At 41.2% G+C, this 19,284-nt stretch overlaps 1 protein-coding gene across 2 annotated transcripts; it reads left to right on the forward strand.

The window, feature by feature from the left end:
* Nucleotides 1-6: 6 nt before the first annotated feature.
* On the forward strand, nt 7-14,773 carry LZIC (leucine zipper and CTNNBIP1 domain containing). Of its 2 annotated transcripts, none has more exons than XM_035019838.1 (8): nt 7-71; nt 694-854; nt 5,467-5,575; nt 7,250-7,385; nt 9,517-9,615; nt 12,487-12,582; nt 12,757-12,838; nt 13,333-13,696. In XM_035019838.1, exons 3-8 carry the CDS (start codon nt 5,475-5,477, stop codon nt 13,389-13,391), a joined length of 573 nt encoding a protein of 190 aa, XP_034875729.1. In that variant the 5' UTR covers nt 7-71; nt 694-854; nt 5,467-5,474; the 3' UTR covers nt 13,392-13,696. The 2 variants fall into 2 exon arrangements, with proteins under 2 accessions (XP_034875729.1, XP_034875730.1); XM_035019839.1 differs by having other exon boundaries at nt 13-71; nt 694-796; nt 13,333-14,773.
* The last annotated feature ends 4,511 nt before the right edge of the window (nt 14,774-19,284 follow it).

Consider the following 19,284-nt stretch of genomic DNA (forward strand, 5'->3'; position numbering starts at 1 on the left):
TGGAGGCCGGAAGTGCATGCGTCCGGCGGAAGTGCTCGTACTGTGAGCGTCGGCCGGGCCGGGACCCTCAGGTAGGCGGGGCCCCGGGCTCCGAACTCTGGGACCAAGGCTTTGGCACAGGCGGAGAGGGGACCCCGAGGGCCCCAGGAGGTTGTCTGGGTTTTGGTCTGGGAGGGCTGGAAGAGTTTCGGGGGCAGGGGTTCACTGCGACCTCTGGTGGCAGCCGGGGCCTAGTCGAGCCCGGCCGCCGCAGGACCCAAGTGCGGGAGCTCCGAGCTCCCCCGTGGAGACGGCGTTTGGGGCGGTGGCCCGAGCTGCTCCGTGTCGCGTCCCGATGGTTGAGGTCCCTAGCTGCTCTCGTCCAGCCGGGAAAAACGTGTGCTCTCCGCCCTAATCTTATCCGTGCTTCTGGCTTTGACAGCCGCGCTCCGGACACGTGGGGGTGCAGGGTTTTCCTCAGGAACGCCCGCAGCATCGCTAGGGGACGCCTCAGCAAGGCTGCCCGAGGCGCTGTCAAGAGAGAAAACGTCTTCTGCCCCTCCTCGCCCCGCTCCCTCTCTCCCATGGTGTCTTCCTAAAAAGAGAAGGGTGTGTGTCCGATGCAGGCTGCTCAGGTGGACGTTATCTGGACTGCTTTAGGCTAGTTTCTGTAAAGTCAATGAAACTACTTGTTAATGGTTCCCTGTTTCCCAGCCAACTCCACCGCCAAGTGGTTTGAACTTTGAGCCTCTTGTAGTCCTGATGAATAATTTCGCTTTCCTCAAGTTTATGACGCTTGGAACTTCGACAGTTGGAGGTTTATGCACTTTGGGACCGGCCAAGAGCGTGCAGAGTTCAAAGTACTAAGAGACAAGGTGAGCATGAATGAGTGCATCTTCCGCTCCAGATGACAGTTTTTGAGGGCTATTTCGGCAGTTTCTGTGAAAGCTGCACCGCCTGTATTGGATACTAGGTGGTGCCAGCGAGTTAATCTTTCCGGGATAAATTTCAAACGACGGGCAGCACCAGGTTAAGGCTTTCAAAGTGCCCCCATCTTCCCTGAAATTTATTTAAAATAGTTTTACCTCCTTTAAAATATCTGGTGCCTTTATACGCTGTATCCAGTTATCAAATACCTATTCCCTCTTAAGTGCTGAGGATGCTAAAGGAGGAATCAGACTCATTTTCTCCTCTCCCAGAGTTTATAGTCTGGAGAGAATGGCCAGTAAACAATGTGCTGTAATGAAATCACATATAATTTAAGGAAGAAATAAGGGCTAAATAGAGAATAAGATGTGAAATGCCGTGGAAGAAGCAATCAGTTCTCATTATTCATTTACCAGGTATTTATCCAGTACTTTCTGTCTGCCCAACGTTATGCTGGATGCTGATGCATAAAGAAAAAGTAGGGGTGCCTGGGTGGCTTCGTCGGTTAAGCATCTGCCTTGGGCTTAGGTCATGATCCCGGGGTCCTGGGATCGAGCCCTGTCAGGCTCCCTGCTCTTCTCCCTCTCCCTCTATCCCCTCCCCCAGCGCCTGCGATCACATGTGTGCGCTCTCTCGCGTTCTATCTCAAATGAATAAATAAAATATTTTTTTCAAAGATTTTATTTATTTATTTGACAGAGAGAGACAACGAGAGAGGGAACACAAGCAGGGGGAGCAGCAGAGGGAGAAGCAGGCTCCCCGCTGAGCAGGGAGCCTGATGTGGGAGGGACTCTGTCCCAGGATGATGGGATCATGACCTGAGCTGAAGGCAGACACTTAAGGACTGAGCCATTCAGGTGCCCCAAATAAATAAAATCTAAAAAAAAAAAAAAAAAATCCCTGCTCACAGTTTAGTGATTGGGAGGGAACCAAGTAAGACATGGAGAAACTGAACCTTGAGCTAGACCTTGAAGAATGGATTACCTGGGCTTGATAGGTAGGAAAAAAAAAGAAAAAAAAAAAAAGCTGGCTCAAGAGAGAAGGACGAAAGTGCATGGCACGTTTTGAAACACCAAGTTGTGCTCGCTTCGGCTGCACATACACAAAAATGGAAACAGCACATAGTTTAGCGTGGTTAGACTGTAGGAAACTGAGCCTGAAAAGACACTGTCGGTTTTAGGTTTGGTTTTACTTTTACTGGAAAATTCAGCAGATATAAAATAAAGTTTAATTGTATGTGTCCCAGGAGAAATTATACATGAAGCATAGCTGTAATAAATTATGTGTAATAGGGCGCCTGGGTGGCTCAGTTGGTTAAGCGAGTGCCTTCGGCTCAGGTCATGATCCTGGAGTCCCGGGATCGAGTCCCGCATCGAGTCCCGCATCGAGTCCCGCATCGAGTCCCGCATCGGGCTCCCTCCTCGGCGGAGAGTCTGCTTCTCCCTCTGACCCTCCCCCCTCTCATGTGCTCTCTCTCATTCTCTCTCTCTCAAATAAATAAATAAAATCTTAAAAAAAAAAAAAAGAATTTAAATTATGTGTAATAAATTACACTTCTGGCTAACCTGTTATACATGAAATTACACTTTTGGCTATAATGTAGCTCATTTGTATTTACATATCATTAATCATTATAGATAAGCCAATTTTAAAAGATACAGTAGTAAGAATAGATTTTCACTGATTACATTCTATTTTGAGTGTAATGTAAGAAATCCTCTTCGTTGAAGTTCACATATCAGATCATCTGGTAATGATTATGTGTGGGAAAATTTTAAATGCTTTAATAAGTTACCCTAGGATTTAGGGGTTTTGTTTTTGTTTTGTTTTTTTGGTGTTTTTTTTTTTAAATTTTTGTTTAAGTAATCTCTACACCCAACATGGGGCTCGAACTCATGATCCCAAGATCAAGAGTTTCGTGCTCCACTGACTGAGCCAGCAGGCGCCCCAGGGTTTAGGTTTTAATGAATGGTTATATCTAATATTAAGCAAAATGTGTTTCCTGAAAGGAATGTAAGTTTAATTTTTATAAATGGAAAAACTTAAATGCTATAAATGTTAAGGTAAATGCATGTAATATCAACATGCCAAAATCAGTAATTTTTCTCTACACTAGCAATATTCAGAAATTTTTGTTTTTAAGTAAGCTCTACGCCCAACATGGAGCTGGAACTCACAACCCCGAGATCAAGGGTCGCATGCTCCACCGACTGAGCCAGCCGGGTGCCCCACAATAATCAGAAATTGTAGTAACAAAAAGTCTATTCCCAGTATTAACAAAAAAACAAAATGTCTTAGAATAGCCAATGTTCAAGGCCTTTGTGAATGAAACAATACTTTTTAAATTAGAGATCATGAAAGAAAGCTGAGATAAATGGAGTGATATATTGCTTAATAGGAAGATTCAAATTTCAAGGATACAGATCTTCTCATATTAGTCTCTAATTTTAATGTAATCCCTGTCAAAATTTCAATTGCATTTTTTTTTTTTTTTTTTTAGATTTTATTTATTTATTTGAGAGAGGGAGCGGGAGAGAGAGAGATCACGAGCAGGGGGGAAGGGTAGAGGGAGAAGCAGACTCCCCGCTGAGCAGGGAGCCCAATGCAGGACCCGATCCTAGGACCCTGGGACCATGACCTGAGCAGAAGGCAGACGCTTAACCAGCTGAGCCACCTAGGCACCCCTCAATTGCATTTTTTTTTTTTAAGATTTTATTTATTTATTTGACAGAGAAAGACACAGCGAGAGAGGGAACACAAACGGGGAGTGGGAGAGGGAGAAGCAGACTCCCTGCTGAGCAGGGAGCCCGATGCGGAACTTGATCCCGGGACTCCAGGATCATGACCTGAGCCGAAGGCAGTCGCTTAACCAACTGAGCCACCCAGGCGCCCCTCAATTGCATTTTTAAGGGAATTTGACAAGCTGATTCTTTAGTTCATGCAGAAGAGAAAATGCGTAGGAATAGCCAAGAGTTATGGGGGGAAAAATTCTGTAATAATAAAGGCAACTCCTTATCAGTTATCAATGTACACCAGCTCTACTGCTAACAATTAAAATAGCAAGGTAATGTCTTAGGACCAGAACATTATCAGTGAAATCAACTTCAGTCTGTTTCTACTGAATCTATTAAAAGTGGCATGGGGCACCCATGTTGGCTCAGTTGATTAAGCGTCCGACTCAATCTCAGCTCAGGTCTCAATATCATGGTTGTGAGTTCAAGCCACGTGTTGGGCCCCATGCTGGACATGGAGCCTATTTAAAACAAACAACCAATAAAAGTGGCATAAGTACTGACTAGTAAACAGTGTTGGGGCAACTGGCTGCCCATTTGAAAGAAAGTAAAAGTTAGACTCCTATTTTACAGCATTAACAAAAAAAGTTGCAGGTGGCTTAACTGCATGTAAAAAGAGAAAAATTTATGTACATCTTAGAATACAAAATATATACATTTTTAAACCTTGAGATGGTTAGGGCCTGCCTTCATGGGACATAAAACTAAAAAGCCTTAAAGAAGAAGACAGATTTGGCCATTAAAAATAATAATTTGTTGTGGGGCATCTGGGTGGCTCAGTCGGTTAAGAGTCTGCCTTCAGCTCAGGTCATGATCTCAGGGTCCTGGGATCAAGTCCTGCATCGGGCTCCCTGCTCGGCGGGGGGTCTGCTTCTCCTTCTCCCTCTGCCTCTGCCTGTCCCCCTGCTTGTGCTTTCTCGCTCTCTCTCAAATAAATAAATAAAATCTTTAAAAAAAATAAAAAGTAAAAATAATTTATCATGACAAAAAAACAACATTAAGTGAAATTTAAAGTCAAGAGACAAGGGATAATATTTGCAACATAACTACAAAGGCTTCATAACTTCTATAAATCAGTAAGAGAAAGATAATCCAGTAGAAACATGGGCACATTTCCAAAGAAGAAACTCATATCAAAAGTTGTTAATGCCCATAAGTCAGGTAAATGCACATAAGACCAACAAGATAAGGCTAGGAGTGTTCTGAGTCCTGGAGAGTACTTAGTAAGAATGAAAAAGAATGTTATAAAAGTCTTTTTGTAACGCAAAGTCACACCAGATCTATTTCTTTATAAAATTGTGTTTCCAATTCGTTTAAAGTAAGATGGACCAATAGTGAAGATTTCTTTTTTTTTTTTTTATGACTTTATTTATTTATTAGAGAGAGAGAGAGAGAACACAAGCCAGGGGGAGAGGGAGAAGCAGGCTCCCCGCTGAGCAAGGAGCCCAGTGCGGGCTCGATCCCAGGACCCTGGGATCATAGCCTGAGCTGAAGGCAGCCGCTTAACCAACTGAACCACCCAGGCGTCCCAACAGTAAGATTTCTAATTAACTTGTCAAGTCAGTTAGGAAGACTGCCAGGCATTTTTGTGGGGTTTTACTAGTATATGAGTTTAAACTTTTGTATGTAAAATGAAATTCTCTTTGCACAGCTGCCTTTCCCACACCTGTAGCTCAGGAAGAGTATAGCCCATTTTAAATTGTACTGGTATGTTGAATCATTTCAGATAACCAAATAATACTATATGTGGGCTTATTGTTCTACTTAGAGATCAAAATGGCTTCCAGAGGAAAGACCGAGACAAGCAAACTAAAGCAGAATTTAGAAGAACAGTTGGATAGACTAATGCAGCAATTACAAGATCTGGAGGAATGCAGGTAATAGCGTAACTGGATGCTGCTCTGCTGTCAAATGGTTTTTTTCTGCAGCTGGATGCCCAGCCGTGGGTGCAGGCCCATGTGTGATTTTGGGTTTCGCCTGTAGTGTTCTTCCCAGTGCTTTGTCTGTTGGAGAAATAAAAGTGCAAGCTTTGGAGTCATAAAAGTAACTCCCTTAAGTTTCCATTTCCTGGAGTGTGAAGTAGAAATAGTAACACCTACCTTGTCTTCAGTATTTAAAATAGCCCTGCCTGGTATATACTTGAACTTCTAGTGTATTTTCAGCCTTAACTGTTCAAAGGACTGAAACTGTTCATTGCCTTTTTTAACAACTTTGAAAGGTTGTTGTAGGTATTTCAAATGAAGAGTAGGCTTGGCCCAGAGTAGGTGCTCAATAAATGGTAGCTATCATTATTTGTAGTAAATGTTTAATAAATGGCTTGTTCCATTAGTGACTAAAAATAGCCTCTTGGCTAACTGAACATAATAAAAAAAAAACTAGCCTCGTGCTCAGATGACAGGTACTACATTGCTGTTGTATTTCACGATGCACAAAATTTTACCTACCATTGATGATGGTGATAAAAGTAGCATCTATTGAATGGATAAAGAAGATGTGGTATATATATACAATGGAATATTATGCAGCCATCAAAAGGAATGAGATCTTGCCATTTGCAACGACGTGGATGGAACTGGAGGGTATTATGTTGAGCGAAATAAGTCAAACAGAGAAAGACATGTATCATATGACCTCACTGATATGAGGAATTCTTAATCGCAGGAAACAAACTGAGGGTTGCTGGAGTGGGGGGTGGGGTGGGAGGGAGGGGGTGACTGGGTAATAGACACTGGGGAGGGTATGTGCTCTGGTAAGCGCTGTGAATTGTGCAAGACTGTTGAATCGCAGATCTGTACCTCTGAAACAAATAATGCAATATATGTTAAGAAAAAAAAAAGAAGATAGCAGGAGGGGAAGAATGAAGGGGGGGACATCGGAGGGGTAGACGAACCATGAGAGACGATGGACTCTGAAAAACAAACTGAGAGTTCTAGAGGGGAGGGGGGTGGGAGGATGGGTTAGCCTGGTGATGGGTATTGAGGAGGGCACATTCTGCATGGAGCACTGGGTGTTATGCATAAACAATAAATCATGGAACACTACATCTAAAACTAATGATGTAATGTATGGGGATTAACATAAGAATAAAAAAATTTAAAAAAAAAGCATCTATTTTGTCAAGTACCTATTGTTTGTCAAGGACTTTCTGTAGTTCATGTAATGTTCATAGCAACCCTGTAAGGTAGGTACTATCATTATCTGTGGCTTGTAGATCAAGAAACTGAGACTTGGCTGTGTTAAGTATCTTGCCCATGGTTATGAATTGATTCATAGGCTGCTTAAAAGGAAGTTATAATATGGTTTGTTAAGTGTGCCTCATTTTGGTAAAAGAAAAATGTTTAATTATCAAGGTAACCACATTGCAGGAAAACGCCCATATTACTAACATCTGAACACATCTATTGTTAGCATTTTGTCATTTCCTTTCAGCCTTGTCCGCCCAGATATTTTTTGTAAATATATGTATCTGAAGTCTTAGAGTACAAATATTAAGATTGCTTTTTTCATTTGGAACTCTTGTGTTTTTCTGTATTATGTTCACTGTACTTCAGAGAGGAACTTGATACAGATGAATATGAAGAAACCAAAAAGGAAACTCTGGAGCAACTAAGTGAATTTAATGATTCACTGAAGAAAATTATGTCTGGAAATATGACTTTGGTAGATGAGCTAAGTGGAATGCAACTGGTAAGCATAATTTACGTACACTGGTGACACAGCTGGTTTTTCTCTCTTTTTTTATAAGTATATTTAAGATAGAAAAGAAACCCTGTCCCGGGCAGCCAGCATTCATTGTACAAGTTCCCTCTTTGGAAAATGGTGTATGGGTGTTCAGTTCTGTGTCTGGTGAATATGAACAGACCGTAAATCTCCCTGTGATCTGTGGTAGCTGCGAGGCAGCTCTGGAACGTGAAGAGCTGTTTGGTTTGAACCATGAAGAAAACTGTGGGGTTTTTTTTTGTTTTTTTTTTTTTTTAAGATTTTTTATTTATTTGACAGAGAGAGATACAGCGAGAGAGGGAACACAAGCAGCGGGAGTGAGGGAGGGAGAAGCAGGCTTCCTGCCGAGCAGGGAGCCCGATGTGGGGCTCGATCCCAGGACCCTGGGACCATGACCTGAGCCGAAGGCAGACGCTTAACGACTGAGCCACCCAGGCGCCCGAAAACTGTGTTTTGAGTTTAGCTGAGATTAAAGAAAAGTTCATCAAGTGACTGTTAATGTACACGTGGTTATTAAAATAACTATGAAATTAAAAAAAAAAAAGAAACCCTGTTTGGGGGTTTGACTTCTAGATGAGTGTCTACTTATGGATAAAGCAGCATAAGCTTCCAGATCTTCATTTAGTTATGTATTTGGCTCCAGTGACATGCACAGAAATAGCAAATGGAAACTAAATTTTTTTTTTTAATTTAAATTTTAGGTAGTTAACATACAGTGCAATGTTGGTTTCTGGAGTAAAAATCAGTGATTCATCACTTACATACAATACCCAGTGGTCATCCCAACAAGTGCCCTCCTTAATGCCCATCACCCATCTAGCCCATCCCCCACCCACCTCCCTCCATCAACCCTCAGTTTGTTCTTTATCGTTAAGAATCTCTTATGGATCATTTCCCTCTCTCCTTTTTTTCTTTCCCCCTTCCCATATATTCCTCTGTTTTCTTTCTTAAATTCCACATATGAGTGAGATCATATGGTATTTGTCTTTCTCTGACTGACTTATTTCACTTAGCATAATACACTCTAGCTCCATCCACATCATGGCAGATGGTAAGATTTCATTCTTTTTCATGGCTGAGTAGTATTCCATTGTGGGGGGGGGTGTACACACACCACCCACATCCTTTTTTTCCATTCATCAGTCAATGGATATTTGGGCTCTCTCCATAGTTTGGCTGTTGTTGCTAATGCTGCTATAAACATCGGGGTGCATGTATCCCTTCGAATCTGTATTTTTGTGTCCTTTGGGTACATACCTAGTAGTTGCAATTGCTGGATCGTAGGGTAGTTCTATTTTTAACATTTTGAGGAACCTCTATACTGTTCTCCAGAGTCGCTGCACCAGTTTGCATTCCTACCAACAGTGCAAGAGGGTTCCCCTTTCTCCACATCCCTATCAACATCTGTTGTTTCTTTTTTTTTTTTTTTTTAAAGATTTTATTTATTTGTCAGAGACAGAGAGAGCACAAGCAGGAGGAGTGGCAGGCCGAGGGAGAAGCAGGCTCCATGCGGAACTCGATCCCAGGACCCTGGGATCATGACCTGAGCTGAAGGCAGATGCTCAACGACTGAGCCACCCAGGCGTCCCCAACATCTGTTGTTTCTTGTGTTGTTAATTTTAGCCATTCTGACAGGTGTGAGATGGTATCTCATCATGGTTTTGATTTGTATTTCCCTGATGATGAGTGATGTTGAGCATCTTTTCATGTGTCTGTTAGCCATCTGGATGTCTTCTTCGGAATAGTGTCTATTCATGTCTTCTGCCCATTTCTTAACTGGGTTATTTGTTTTTTGGGTGTTGAATTTGTTAAGTTCTTAGTAGATTTTGGATATTAACCCTAATCAGATACATCGTTTGCAAGTATCTTCTCCCATTCTTTAGGCTGCCTTTTACTTTTATTGATTGTTTCCTTTGCTGTGCAGCTTTTTATCTTGATGAAGTCCCAGTAGTTCATTTTTGCTTTTGTGGAAACTAAAATTATAACAGTGTTTGACGAACAAGGAAGACCTATTTGTAAATGAAGACTCATCAGTCAGTTATTGTAATATTTGATTCATTGGAATATTTTGCTCAGTTTTTACCTTCTTGTATTCTAGGCTATCCAGGCAGCTATCAGCCAGGCCTTTAAAACCCCAGAGGTCATCAGGTTATTTGCAAAGAAACAACCAGGTCAGCTTCGGACAAGGTTAGCAGAGGTAAAGTTTCTTTAAATTGATTTATTTGCTGTGTGTATTTGTTTTCTCAGCTCCAGAATTTCATTATGTTATTCTGAAATTTAAAAATTGGTCGGCTAAGAATGTATAACACCACCAAGAGTGAACCCTAATGATGTATAGACTATGGAATTGGGGGATTATGATGTGTCAGGGTAGGTTCACCTGTTGTAACAAATGAACCATTCTGGCGGGGCATATTTATGATGGGGAGGCTGTGCATGAGTGGAGGTGAGGGGTATATGGGAAATCTTTGTACCTTTCACACAATTTACTGTGAACCTAAAACTGTTCTGAAAAATAGTCTGTTAGGAAAAAAATTGATCAGTTGATTTTTTTTTTTTAAGATTTCATTTATTTGAGAGAGAGAGAAGAAGTGGGGGGTAGGGAGAGGGAGCAGACTCCCCAGTGAGCAGGGAGCCTGATGCAGGGCTTGATCCCAGGACCATGAGACCATGACCTGAGCCGAAGGCAGACGCTTAACCGACTGAGCCACCCAGGTGCCCCTGATTTTTTTTTTTTTTAAGATTTATTTATTTATTTTAGAGAGAATGTGGGGAGGGGGAGAGGGAGAGAGAAACTTCAGCAGACTCCTCACTGAACTTGGAGCCCAACATGGGGCTTGATCCCACAACCCTCAGATCATGATCTGAGCTAAAACCAAGAGTCAGACCCTTAACTGACTGTGCCATACGGGGGCCCCTGATCAGTTGATTTTAGAGCCACAACCCATAGTTTTCTGACAAAATTAGTCTTTTGAGCAATTATTATTGATAACGAATATGGAGGTTTAAACAGCATATGACAGTTTATACTGCTACTAACTGTTTCTACTTGGACCCTACCTTTAAGGTTTTACCATATACTTCTGGAGCCCTGAGTTGAAATTCCATCTAGAATCCATTAGCAGCATTGCTTTCTGCACATGTGGCTTTTGTCATCTAAGAATTCCAAACATCTCTATAAACATGGTACTTGAGAGGGGCGCCTGGGTGGCTCAGTTGGTTGAGCGACTGCTTTCGGCTCGAGTCATGATCCTGGAGTCCCGGGATCGAGCCCCGCATCGGGCTCCCTGCTCGGCGGGAAGCCTGCTTCTCCCTCTCCCACTCCCCCTGCTTGTGTTCCCTCTCTCGCTGTCTCTCTCTCTCTCTGTTGAAAAATAAATAAAATCTTTAAAAAAAAAAAAAAACATGGTACTTGAGAAAGTCTGTTTATAGGCTTGAATATGATTAAGACATTAACAGGTTATTTGCAACCACTGGTAATTCAGTAGCATAGTGGTTAAGAGCATGAATGTGGGTCAGACTGGCAGGATTTTTATCCCTGCTCTACTGTGAAGGTAGCTGACCTTGGGGAAGTTATTTATTTTTTTTTTTTAAGTTTTTATTTATTTATTTGACAGAGACCGTGAGAGATGCTTAACGACTGACCTACCCAGGTGCCCCTTGGGAAGTTATTTTTAAATTGTTTTAACACAATTAATAATCTTTTTAACAAATATTATTATTGAAGTTGGATAAGTTATCTTATTCAACTTCTTTGTGCCTCAGTTCCCCATCTATAAAAAGAAAAAATATTTATTTATTTATTTATTATCTAAAATAGAGGGGCGCCTGGGTGGCTCCGTCATTAAGCATCTGCCTTCGGCTCAGGTCATGATCCCAGGGTCCTGGGATCGAGCCCCGCATCAGGCTTCCTGCTCAGCGGGGAGCCTGCTTCTCCCTCTGCCTGCTGCTCCCCTGGCTTGTGCTCTCTCTCTCTCTCTCTTTCTCAAATAAATAAATAAATAAATAAATCTTAAAAAAAAAAAAAAAAAGATTTCTTAGGATTGAGGGGCACCTGGCTGGCTCAGTGAGTAGCCCATGTGACTCCAGTTCTTGGGGTTGTGAGTTTGAGCCCCATATTGGGTGTAGAGATTACTTAAAAAATAAAATCTTAAAAAAAAAAAAGATTTACTAGAGCTGTGTAAATTGCATTCCTGGCATGTTTGCCTTGAATTTGTGTAGTTCTCTATATTAGTCCTCTAGAGGATCTTTTTTTATTTTTATTTATTTATTTGACAGAGAGAGACACAGCGAGAGAGGGAACACAAGCAGGGGGAGTGGAGGAGGGAGAAGCAGGCTTCCCGCTGAGCAGGGAGCCCGATGCGGGACTCAATCCCAGGACCCTGGGACCATGACCTGAGCTGAAGGCAGACACTTAACGACTGAGCCACCCAGGCACCTCTCTAGAGGATTTTTTTTTTTTTAAAGATTTTATTTATTTATTTGAGACAGAGAGAATGAGAGACAGAGAGCATGAGAGGGGGGAGGGTCAGAGGGAGAAGCAGACTCCCCGCTGAGCAGGGAGCCCGATGCGGGACTCGATCCCGGGACTCCAGGATCATGACCTGAGCCGAAGGCAGTCGCTTAACCGACTGAGCCACCCAGGCGCCCTAGAGGATTTTTTTTAAGAAGTAGTAGATTTGGGGGCACCTGGGTGGTTCAGTTGGTTAAGCATATGACTCTTGGTTTCAGCTCAGGTCACAATCTCGTGGTTCCGGTGATCAAGTCCTACATTGGGCTCTGTGCTCAGCAAGGAGTCTGCTTGAAGATTCTTCTCCCTCTTCCCCTCCCCACCTAAAACTAATAAATCTTAAAAAAAAAAAAAGTCATAGTAGTTCTGGGGGCACCTGGCTGACTTGGTCAGAAGAGCATGCAACTCTTGATCCCGGGGTTGTGAGTTCGAGCCCCACATTGGGTGTAGAGATTACTTTAACAAAAAAAAGTAGTAGTGGTAGATCTGAAAAGCTGGATTTTATGGGCAGAATGTTTTTAACTTAAGTACCATATACTTTGCATTCATCCATTTCAGATGGATAGAGATCTCATGGTAGGAAAGCTGGACAGAGGCCTGTACACTCAGCAGAAAGTGGAGATACTAACAGCTCTCAGGAAACTTGGAGAGAAGGTACCTGTATTTAACTTAATATATCAGGTATAAAGAAAAGGTATAAAGTATTTGGTACAGAACTTCTTGATCTGTGATCCAGTTTGTGGTCCTGAGACATTCTTAATGGTGTTTCTTAGAACCACTTGTTAACATTGGAATCCACTCCCTTGGGCTTTGTTTTGTTTTGTTTAGCTGACTGCAGATGATGAGGCCTTCTTGTCAGCAAATGCAGGTGCTATACTCAGCCAGTTTGAGAAAGTCTCTACAGACCTTGGTGAGTACCCTCGTATTTCTGAAAGCTGAGCATGCATTACTGCTCCAGATTACTGGATACCATGGGTAAAGATAACAGGATGGCCTTTTCTTCAGTTTAAAGGTAAAACCAGAAGTGTTTTCTTTATAAATCCCTCTTATTGGGTTTATTTCCTAATACTTTTTACTTAAAAATAGTTAAATTAATATAACTTAATATTTTAAAAATACTTGTCAACTAAAAGTAAAGTAAGCTAAAATTTTATATATTCTATTTCGCATTTAAAGGTAGAGTAAGGTTTTGTAAGCAATAAATCACCCCGTGTATGTCAGATGTTTGTGCAGGGGAAAGGAAATTGGGAATTGGCACTGGGAAGGTTTGGGGTAATGCTCTGATAATAGAAGCTCATTTTATTTTCTATTTCAGTATATATGGGATAGATTTTCCCCCTTGTTATCTGGAACTGTAAATGCATTTGAAATAACCTTTTGTTTATTATGTGTCTTTCTCCTTAGGCTCCGGAGACAAAGTTCTTGCATTGGCAAGTTTTGAGGTTGAAAAAACAAAAAAATGACATGGTGTGGAGGATTGGAACATTGGTCACATTCTTGCTATAAATGGCGTTTGTCTTCTAGGGATTTTGAATCATTGCAAAGCAATCAAGAGATTCTTGAAATGCATTGATAACCTAAGAAAAGGTGACAGAAAAACATACTTGTGGCTTCTGGTTATACCCTTCATCATTGTGCTTTGTGTAGGGCTCCTGCCTGAGTCATCCTAGACTTGTTGGGATGAGGGACCCATTGGACCTTATTCATTATGTCTTGTGTGTTTGAGAGAGAGAACAGAAAACAGTTTCTCTGCCTGTTTTTTTTAAGCCTCCTTGTTTTTAAGTGCTGATAGTAAATGAAAAGATGTGAACTAATGATTCTTTTCTGTTCATAATTTATCCTCATTTATTGGAGTGAATAGTGTACTAACATCAATAGACCTCATGTGTGTTCATAGAATTTTAGAGTTCTAAGTGATCTTAGAAATCATTTCCATTTTATAAGCAAGGAAACTGAGGCTCAGAAAGAGCAAGTTAACTTGCTTAATGTCACATCCAAGACAGAGCTGGTGATAAGACTTGGGTGTCCTGACTCTCAACTTTGTGTCCATTGAGTTTTATTTCTGTATTTTGTGCTGTTTTTAAAAACTAATTAACACATATTTGGGCAAGTCTGTGTTTATGAAAAATTCGGTGTCCCAACAGAACGTTGTCTCTAAGGGACCATTCCTCAGCCTGTAAGGCCTCCGTATGAATGGGGCCCATTGTATCTCTGAGTTTTGAGCTTAGAACAATGGGAGCCCTGTTGAGAGTCTCCTGGAGTAACTTAACCTCCTGCCATTGTTCCACCAGGGAGGCAATTGAAAGTGGCAGCTGGAGGCCCTCCCTGTGTGTGACCTCTTTGCTGAAACCCAGAGGGTGGTGACTGTAAACTATTATTTACTCTTCAGTCTTTAGAGAAACACAAAATAAGTTATGAGGAAAAGCATACTATTGAGTGTTTATGTTTCTCTGCATGCTTAAATATATAGATTTCCCCATGCAGGTGTATGTTAGCTTATATTCTAGGCTCTGGCCACTTTATATTTTTTCATGTATTTCTCAGTTTTCTTTTTCTTTGCACTTTATACAAATTAAAAACATTTTTAAAGCTTCTTGTATACTGTAAACTCTACTAGGTGCTCTGCCAGCTGGACAAATTAGGGACCTCAGCTTCATTAATGCCTTATTTGGAACTTTTAATGGGTAACTTTTTATATATGGGTTTACGATGGTCAAAAACTCATTGAAATTGTGACAAACCAAGAAGAAGCAAATGACCTGCTATTCATCTAGGACTTTATGGTCAATCATCATTTCATTATCCTGCATTTTTGCTTGTGTGTTTTATTAAGTAATCTCTACACCCAACGTGGAGCTTGAACTCATGATCCCGAGATGAAGAGTCGCATGCTCCACTGACGGAGCCCTCCAGGCACCCCTATTCTACATTTTTTTTTCAATCAAGGTGAAACTCTCATACCATGAAATTCACCATTTTAAAGTGTACAATTCAGGGTGTTTAATAGATTCACAATGTTGTGCAACCATCGCCATCTTGTTCCAAAACATTTTTACCACCCCAAAGGAGACCCCATGCCCATTAAGCAGTCACTCCATGCCCTCCTCTTTATCCCAGCCCTCCAGCAACCACTAATCTGCTTTCTGTTTCTATCTCTGGGTTTACCTGTTCTGGATATTTCATATTAATGGCATCATACCGTATGTGACCTTTTGTGTCTGGCTTCTTTCACTTAGCATCATATTTTCAAGGTTAATCTAAGTTGTAGCACATACCAGTACTTCCTATCTTTTAATGGCTGAAAATACTTCCTTGCATGGATACCACATTGTGCTTATCTATTTATCTCTTGAACATTTGGTTTTTTCCACTTTTTGGCTATTGCAAATAGTACTGCTATGAACATTTGTGTACGTTTGTTTACCTGTTTTCAGCTCTTTTGGGTATATACCTATGAATGGAATTGCTGTCTGTATGTGTATTTTGGGGTATTTTTTGTTTTGTTTTTTAAGCCATAACAAGATTCCCCCTTCCCCTCCAGTAGTAGGATAAGGAAAATTAGGAATATTTGGTATTTGAAAGGGGCCTAGATGAATCCCGAGTCCTTAATTTTGGTTTCTCTTACACTTTTTCTAAGACTAACATCAGTGAAATATTTTGTCATTAATCACATTAGTGTATTCATTTTGTAAGCAATGACTAGTATCAACTTAAAATTAATCTTCCTTTGGGAAAGTTGCGAAGTTTGCAGTGCCTAGCAAGACACTGTCATTTATGGCCATGTGACCTTTGGTAGGTTACTTAATCTTTTTGAGTCTCATTTTCATCTTCTGTTCAATGGGGATAAGTGGGTAGGACCTACCTACCACATAGGATTACTGTGGATTCCCCTCTTTTCCTTAATGCAGAAAGGTTTGCATTGGAGCTAATCTACCCTTTAACATTTCTTTCAAGGGCCATATGATATGTTTTGTTACACAAATTTGGTATAATTCAGAAAAATAAGTTGAAAAGTGAATAATTTGAAAATTCTGTACAATTATAGTTATTAAATGATGTGCAAACTATATTTCCAGTTCATATTTTACTATATTTAATCTTCTGGTTTTTTAAGCTTCTTGGGAGGTTTCAGACTGCAATAATTAATGCCAAGGCAGCTAACTTTTTGATATCCTTAGGTCAAGCTAATATTTTAATGAGAAGAATTCCTGCATTTTTCAAAGAACTGGGTTTGAAGCAGAAGTAAATTCCAACAAGCAAGTGTACAACTGGGCTGTTTAATAAAAGTTAATAATTTAAAACAATTTCTAGGGGCACCTGGCTGGCTCAGTCTGTAGTGTGTGACTCTTGATCTCGGATTTGTAAGTTCAAGTCCCACATTGGGTATATACATTACTTAAAAATAAAGTCTTTAAAAAAATTAAAAAAAAAACCCAAACAATTTCTATGTTTCTTTCAGTGCTTTGTTTTTTTCCTGTGAGCGGTAAGATAGGTAAGCTAGGTGGGTGGTAAAGAAAGAAACCAAGCAGTAGAATGAGTTGTTCCCAGGAAAGAGTTGGAGTTGAGACAGATATTGTTAACTTTGATTGTTAGGCGTTTTTTGGAAGACAACTCAGCCAAAGAATGGTCATCTTAGCCAAAATAAAAGACTACAAATCCACCACTGGATGGTATCTGATTACAGTGAATGATGGATAGTTTGAAATTATTACAGAAAAAATAAACCCAGACCATTTTGCCTAGTGCTTTTCAACCACTTTCCTGTCTTTTTTTTTTCCCCCTTACTCCATTCATTACTAAGGCCAAAGAATGCTCTTCTTTGCCTCTCAAAATGTTTTTCAGCATTAATATGTAAATTAAAACTGTCAGCATTCCCACAGACCCCCATGAACAAGCCATAATTGCTTCCAGTCTGTTTGGCCCTGGAATTAAAAAGATTTAGAAACTGGGTTAACTAGTATTTAATATTTTCATTAAATTGCTAAAAGCAGGGGCGCCTGGGTGGCTCAGTTGGTTAAGCGACTGCCTTCGGCTCAGGTCATGATCCTGGAGTCCTGGGATCGAGTCCCGCATCGGGCTCCCTGCTCTGCGGGGAGTCTGCTTCTCCCTCTCCCTCTCCCGCTCCCGTGTTCTCTCATTCTCTCTCTCTCAAATAAATAAAATCTTTTAAAAAATAATTGCCAAAAGCAGGTTAAAAATACGGTTCTTCTAGCTATTCCCCTAGAGTGTGGCCTTTTGACATCCTAACTCACTTTCTTTTTGAAGTCCCTCTCCCCGCCATACTGACAGCAAAGCGGGGAGACGAAGCGCCTGAAAGCCTCCTGCACCGGGCTCATGGCGCAGCTGCATGCCGTCTGCCATCCACGCAGAGGACCAGGGAAGTGAGAGGTTTGAGGCTGTCCGTTGGAAGCTTCGTAGTGCTTGGTGGTTTTCCTCTGGAAAAGACCACATTCCTATGGCCTCAGACAACGGACTGCAATGAAAAATAAGTAAACAAGTAAAATTATTTTCTGTGAAGAAGGTGAAGGAGAGTCACCAGTTTTGTGTTTTGGGGGTTTTTTTGGTCTTGTTTTGGTTTGGTTTTTTGAATAAAGAGGAAGATTAGGTAAGGGTTTTTTCTAAGATAACGCACCAGCCACAGATCCTCTGCCCCCAATTTCTGACCACTTTGGGAATTTTGGAAGCCTTCCCACAAGAACCTGTGACTTTGTGTTACAGTCATAATTTCAATACATGATTTAAGGGCTTAGGTTATCTTGATTATGTATGTTTAAAACGTCTGAGTAGGTCATGTACTATTCTTTGTTACCACTAAATTGTCATGTGGGGCTGTTCTTTCCTATAAGGAGTTTAAGGATTTTTTTTTTTTTTTTTTGGCTTGTGTGAAAACCTTGTTCTTTCAGGCCTGGCATCACTCCTCCAACACTCATAAACCAGACCAAGTTGAAAGTGAGGCTGTTACCTGCAGTGGTAATCAAAGAGGTAGGTAATTAGGTAAAAGCAAGTATTTGGCCTAGATTAGATTATAACTGATTGCCCTAACCCTGTGGTTTGACCATGATCTTAGAAAATGTAGTACTTTTACTACTTCATGTATGTAAAAAGAAAAGAAAGAAACTTTCTTATCACAAGTTTTACATCAAATTTAATCTAGGTTTTGGTAAATTATAACTTAGATTTGGTTTATAAAGCTCTGAGCTTATACTCTTACTTAAATATTTTGTGTCATATTTACTCAGGAAAGGAGCATTTGTACTTTATGAGCAAACATGTAAAATCTCAGTCCCTTAGCCTTAGTCTTATGGCATTTCTTTTCATCCTGTCTTCTGGAAGTTTGAGTGGTTTGTTCCTCTGCAAGAAAATACCATGAGCAAGACTGTATAAAGGAGTACATATAGGGGCACCTGGGTGGCTCAGTTGGTTAAACAACTGCCTTCAGCTCAGGTCATGATCCCGGAGTTCGGGGATAGAGTCCCGCATCGGGCTCCCTGCTCCTTGGGAGCCTGCTTCTCCCTCTGACCCTACCCCCTCTTGTGCTCTCTCTCTCTCTCAAATAAATAAAATAAAAATCTTTAAAAAAAGAAAAAAGGAGTACATATAGACCTACCAAATCCACTTCCCAGTCTCAGAAAGGAGAATGTGAACTCTGTCTTTAACTTGTGAACTTGGAGGAGAAATGAGGGATGTGAGCGCGTTCTTGTTCATGTGCCTGCCTCTCTTCTGGGAGTCTGACTGGAAAAGTGGCTTGTCTGCTCCCATCAGGCACTCAGGACCTCCCACAGTGCTGTTCTTGCCAGAGTGGGAGGTTGACTGTGCCAGGTTAATTCTGTTAAAATCAAAGCAACTGGGCAAATGTACTCTAGGCCCTTTTGGTTTGAAAAACTCAAAATGTGCTTTTCCCTGGTGAGGATTAGGTCTTGAGATTGGAGAGAAGAAACCATGTTTTGAGAAATCTTAACAGTAATTACTATGTGGGAACAAGGACAGTTTCTGTCGGCTACCTCTTCTGACTATGATGTCATTTCTTCTTTCCTCAGACGTTTTCTTTGTTTTTAAAGATTTTAATTTATTTGTCAGAGACAGACGGAGAGCGTGCACAAGCAGGGGGAGTGGAAGGCAGAGGGAGAAGCAGGCTCCCCGCCGAGCAAGGAGCCCAATGCAGGACTTGATCCCAGGATCCTGGGATCATGACCTGAGCCAAAGGCAGACACTTAACCGACTGAGCCACCCAGGCGTCCCTCCTCAGACATTTTCTGAGCGCTGATATATGCCAGACACATTGCTTGGGTCTCTTTTGTTAAATTTCCTTCCTTCCTCCCTTCCTCCCTTCCTCCCTTCCTCCCTTCCTCCCTTCCT

The sequence above is a fragment of the Mirounga leonina genome, unplaced genomic scaffold, assembly GCF_011800145.1.
Source record: "Mirounga leonina isolate KUSES-001 unplaced genomic scaffold, KU_Mleo_1.0 Mir_173, whole genome shotgun sequence".
Lineage (NCBI taxonomy): Eukaryota > Metazoa > Chordata > Mammalia > Carnivora > Phocidae > Mirounga > Mirounga leonina.

Excerpts from the sequence above, each read along its gene's own strand:
- LZIC (XM_035019839.1), top strand. The coding sequence starts at position 742 with ATGAATAATTTCGCTTTCCTCAAGTTTATGACGCTTGGAACTTCGACA. Across the intron at positions 9,616-12,486 it reads TTCGGACAAGGTTAGCAGAG|ATGGATAGAGATCTCATGGT; the intron begins GTAAAGTTTCTT and ends CATCCATTTCAG. Across the intron at positions 12,583-12,756 it reads TCAGGAAACTTGGAGAGAAG|CTGACTGCAGATGATGAGGC; the intron begins GTACCTGTATTT and ends TGTTTTGTTTAG.